A 3,754-nucleotide genomic window follows, 5' to 3' on the forward strand; every position below is an offset into this window, starting at 1 on the left:
CTGCTAATCAGGAATAGTTTGTGGTTGTTTTTGTTGTTGTTTTTTCTATTTTTTATGAGTCATGAGAAGCATTTCCTTGTTTTGATTCTAGGTCTGGGTAAATCGGCAGGGATTTAGGACATGGGAAAGTTTCTCAGAACTCTGTATAAAAATACAGTATTGACATTTAAGCCCTAGCAATTAGAAACACTCTCAGCAGCTGAGCAGCTGGAGACATCATAAGGAGCAGTTGGGACAGCCTGTGCTCTCACTTCTGCTTCCCTGGGTGGTTTATGTCAAGGCTTGAATCACTGTGGGAGGATTACCATAAAAATGTTGACAGTAGTAAGTTGCAACATCTTCAGGCTGCAGGCTGTTGATCTTTAAAGAATACTGTGTGCCAGATCCACTGCCACTGAACCTCGATGGCACACCATCTGCCAAGCTGTTTGCATTATAGATAAGGAGCTGAGGAGATTTTCCTGGTTTCTGCTGATACCATGCTAAATAACTGTAAACGTTTTCACTTGCTTGGCATGTGATGGTAATACTTTCTCCCACAGATGCAGACATGGAGGCTGGAGACTGGGTCATCTGGATGTCACATCTGGCATCTAAGATTGAAAAATTGAAAGCAAATCTCCACATATTTAATTCTCTTGCAAGAGGATTTTTACTGAAACTAAGCAGCATTAACTACACACAGCTGAATAAATTTCCAGTGTTGTCTTCCTTACCTGTAAGCCACAGCAGCAGCAACCCCAGGAGCTGAGTGGGCACACTCATGTCTGTGTGTGATCTGTGTGAGGCTGTCTCCAGCATAGGGTGAGACCTGACTATGAAGAAGCCCTCAGAGCAATTGACTGTGATTTGAGTACATGCAAATTAGCAAGGGGAGGCACACAGGACTCATAAAGTCATTAGCTCATTACAGGTCTGTGGTTATCTCCAATTCAGATTCAGTACAGGTTTATTAGTAGGGAATATGCTTCTCTTTGAAAAACAAATGTCAGCAACTGTTTATGAATTGTACCTTATTTTGACTTCTATCATGCACCATTTAGAAATTCCTTGTTATGTTTTCCTCCACACCAGGGTATTTAAGATATGATACCATTACAGACAGAACATAAATGGTTCCATTGACTTTCAAAGGTAGGTGTAAACGTTATAGAGGCCAGGCGGATTCTTCTGTGATTTTTTTTTCTCTCTTTGTGAAACTGAATTTTTTATTGGATATTTTGTGTATGTACATTTCAAATGTTATCCCTTCTTGGTTTCCCTTCCATATCTCCCTCTTACATATCCCCTCCCTCTGCTTCTTAGTTACTACATTGTCCCCATACCTTTCATCCTTTGAAATCCCACCAAATACATATCCCTGTTCTCTTTCAAATTCATGACTTCTTTTGTCATTAATTGTTTTTGCACGCACATATGTATTTGTACACACACACATATTCCTAAATATAACTTGTTAAGTCTGTATAATACTACTGGTATGTATGTTTTCAGGGCTGATCTTTCCACCCTGTAAAATCAATTGGCATGTTCTTCCCAAGGGAGAAGTACCTTTTCTGCTGCCATCTTTAGTTCCTTTTCCATAATTTTTTTCTTTAGAAGTAAAGCCTCCTGGGCATTTGCCCATCCTGTTTCTCATGCTCATTGATGTCTTTCTTATTCAACTCACATTTGATTAATCATGAGTTTGAGACTTTATGGTTTCTGTTTTTACTAGCAGTCTCAAGCTCACAGCAAACTTCCTAATCCTCTATCTCTATAAATCTTTCTATTTCCTTTCCCAATTGTTCCCTGAGCCTTGGGTATGGGAGCCTTTTTTATATGTATCTGTTTGGACTGACCTCCACAACTAGCCTTGCAGCTTCATGCCCACAACGGCTCCCAGAAGAGTAACAGAACAATATTAGAAGGTGTGCTTTGTAAATAAAGACAGGAACTCTCATATATAACCCAGCTATCCAGGTAAAAAACCCATTTTACTTATTTATGACAGCTCAGCTACTCAAGAACTATTTGCATCAAAGCCAGACTAGCTCATGGGTTTTCTCTCCATTCTATGCATATGAGCTCACTTCTCCAGTGTGTCTTTGAGATTTCAGATTATTGCACCTGACTTTATTCTCCTCTGAACAGAAGTTATTGTATGCAATGAATATGAGTATTCTCTCAGAAATAATTATACATGTTTTTAAAAGAACAATGCATCCCAAACTTATATATGCTATGGCCACCATATCTTTCTAGATATTAAGTGTACAAATATCTTAGTCTTAGTTTAGGACAGAGGAGCACTAGCTGTGTGGTAGCAGTAGCGTATAAGGAAATAAAAGTAGAATTTATACATGGGAAATATAGCCATAGTAAAGTCAAGACTTATAGTGAGTTTCCAAGAATTTGAATGGTAAAAATTTTACATGTTCAGACAAGTATTCTATAGGAGATAGAAATTTTCCAGGGTGAGACTGATACCCACTCATGGCCTGAAGATGATGATGAACACAGAAGAGGTGTCAGAAAGAATGGACAGGTAGATAAGTTAAGCTACTGTTTGATATGAAAAAATTAATGACCAGCATGACTCTGAACTATATAATCATTGTGTTTCCATTCATATATATATCAAAGATATATTAATGTGCAACAGAGTTAAAAAGGTTGCATATATCCCTAAATCTATCCACTAATATGAATATACTTTGTGCACCAACACCATATATGCATGCTTTGATTAAGCAATAAATTCATGCCAATAAACATAGTCAATCAAAATGTTAACTTATTTCATAATTTTATAAATGTATAAAATGTATAAATAGAACACTTACAAACATGGTAATTTTATGGGATGTATATCTCTACAAACAGGCAGAGGTGATTTCTTTACTACCCAGGTCAACAATGCTGCTGAATGACAACAGTCTCTGACTAATACACCTTTCCCACACCTGAGGCACTCAAAAAACAAAACTATTTCCTCTCTTATTACATGGAAAGTTTGACTTCATCTGCAACACATCTGCTTTACAGATGGATTGACACAGTGCATAAGTTCTTCACCTCATTCATGAAGTTGTATTTTCAGTACATTCTCCAGTTATTGTTGAATACAAGGCATGATAAAATGTATAGGACTTGGTGAGTCTCTCACCACTCTAAATCAGTCCTTTTTCACACTCCTCTGGAAACCAGTTTTCCAGCACCCTTCATTGTCTTATAGCAAATAACACTCTAACTCCTGAACTTTTTGTTGAACTTCTATGACACCCACAATTTATTATGCATAGAAATATGTGAAATGATGAGAATATTCAAAGGAACAGTACATCACTTATAAGAAGGCTTGCCTAACTTTAATATGGTGGGCCAGTTCCCTAGATTGTGGTCTATATCTAAATGACTAAAGTGCACTGGAAGGTCAAAGGATAAGGTGCTACTTATATACTGTTGGGAAAGTATCAGCCTTCAGACCCTTCCAACAACACTGACAAGATACTTCAGAGATCTGAAGTTGACATTCATATTGGTTCACTGAAAGTTCCATCATGGTCCTAAATGTAGAAGTGTTGTAAATAAGAGTATCTCATGAAGCTGCAGAGAGTCTCCAAAAGAAGAAAATATAAAACCCAGGAAAAAAAAAAAACGTTTGCACACATTCGTACCATTAGCACTATTTAAGATAGAAACAAAATGGAGAAAAGAGACTTCTCAATAGTTAATGGAATGTTATACCCTGATAATCTTTTCACTTTCTATC

General features: G+C 37.2%; 1 gene segment (V, D, J or C); it reads right to left on the reverse strand.

Annotated features, from left to right (window-relative positions):
- Nucleotides 1–270: 270 nt before the first annotated feature.
- LOC114635314 lies at nucleotides 271–805 on the reverse strand. The segment is given in 2 exon segments: nucleotides 271–593; nucleotides 717–805. Coding segments are annotated over 2 exon segments (408 nt in total).
- Between the last annotated feature and the right edge of the window lie 2,949 nt (nucleotides 806–3,754).

This window comes from Grammomys surdaster, unplaced genomic scaffold, assembly GCF_004785775.1.
Source record: "Grammomys surdaster isolate TR1022 unplaced genomic scaffold, NIH_TR_1.0 91092, whole genome shotgun sequence".
Taxonomy (NCBI): Eukaryota; Metazoa; Chordata; class Mammalia; order Rodentia; family Muridae; genus Grammomys; species Grammomys surdaster.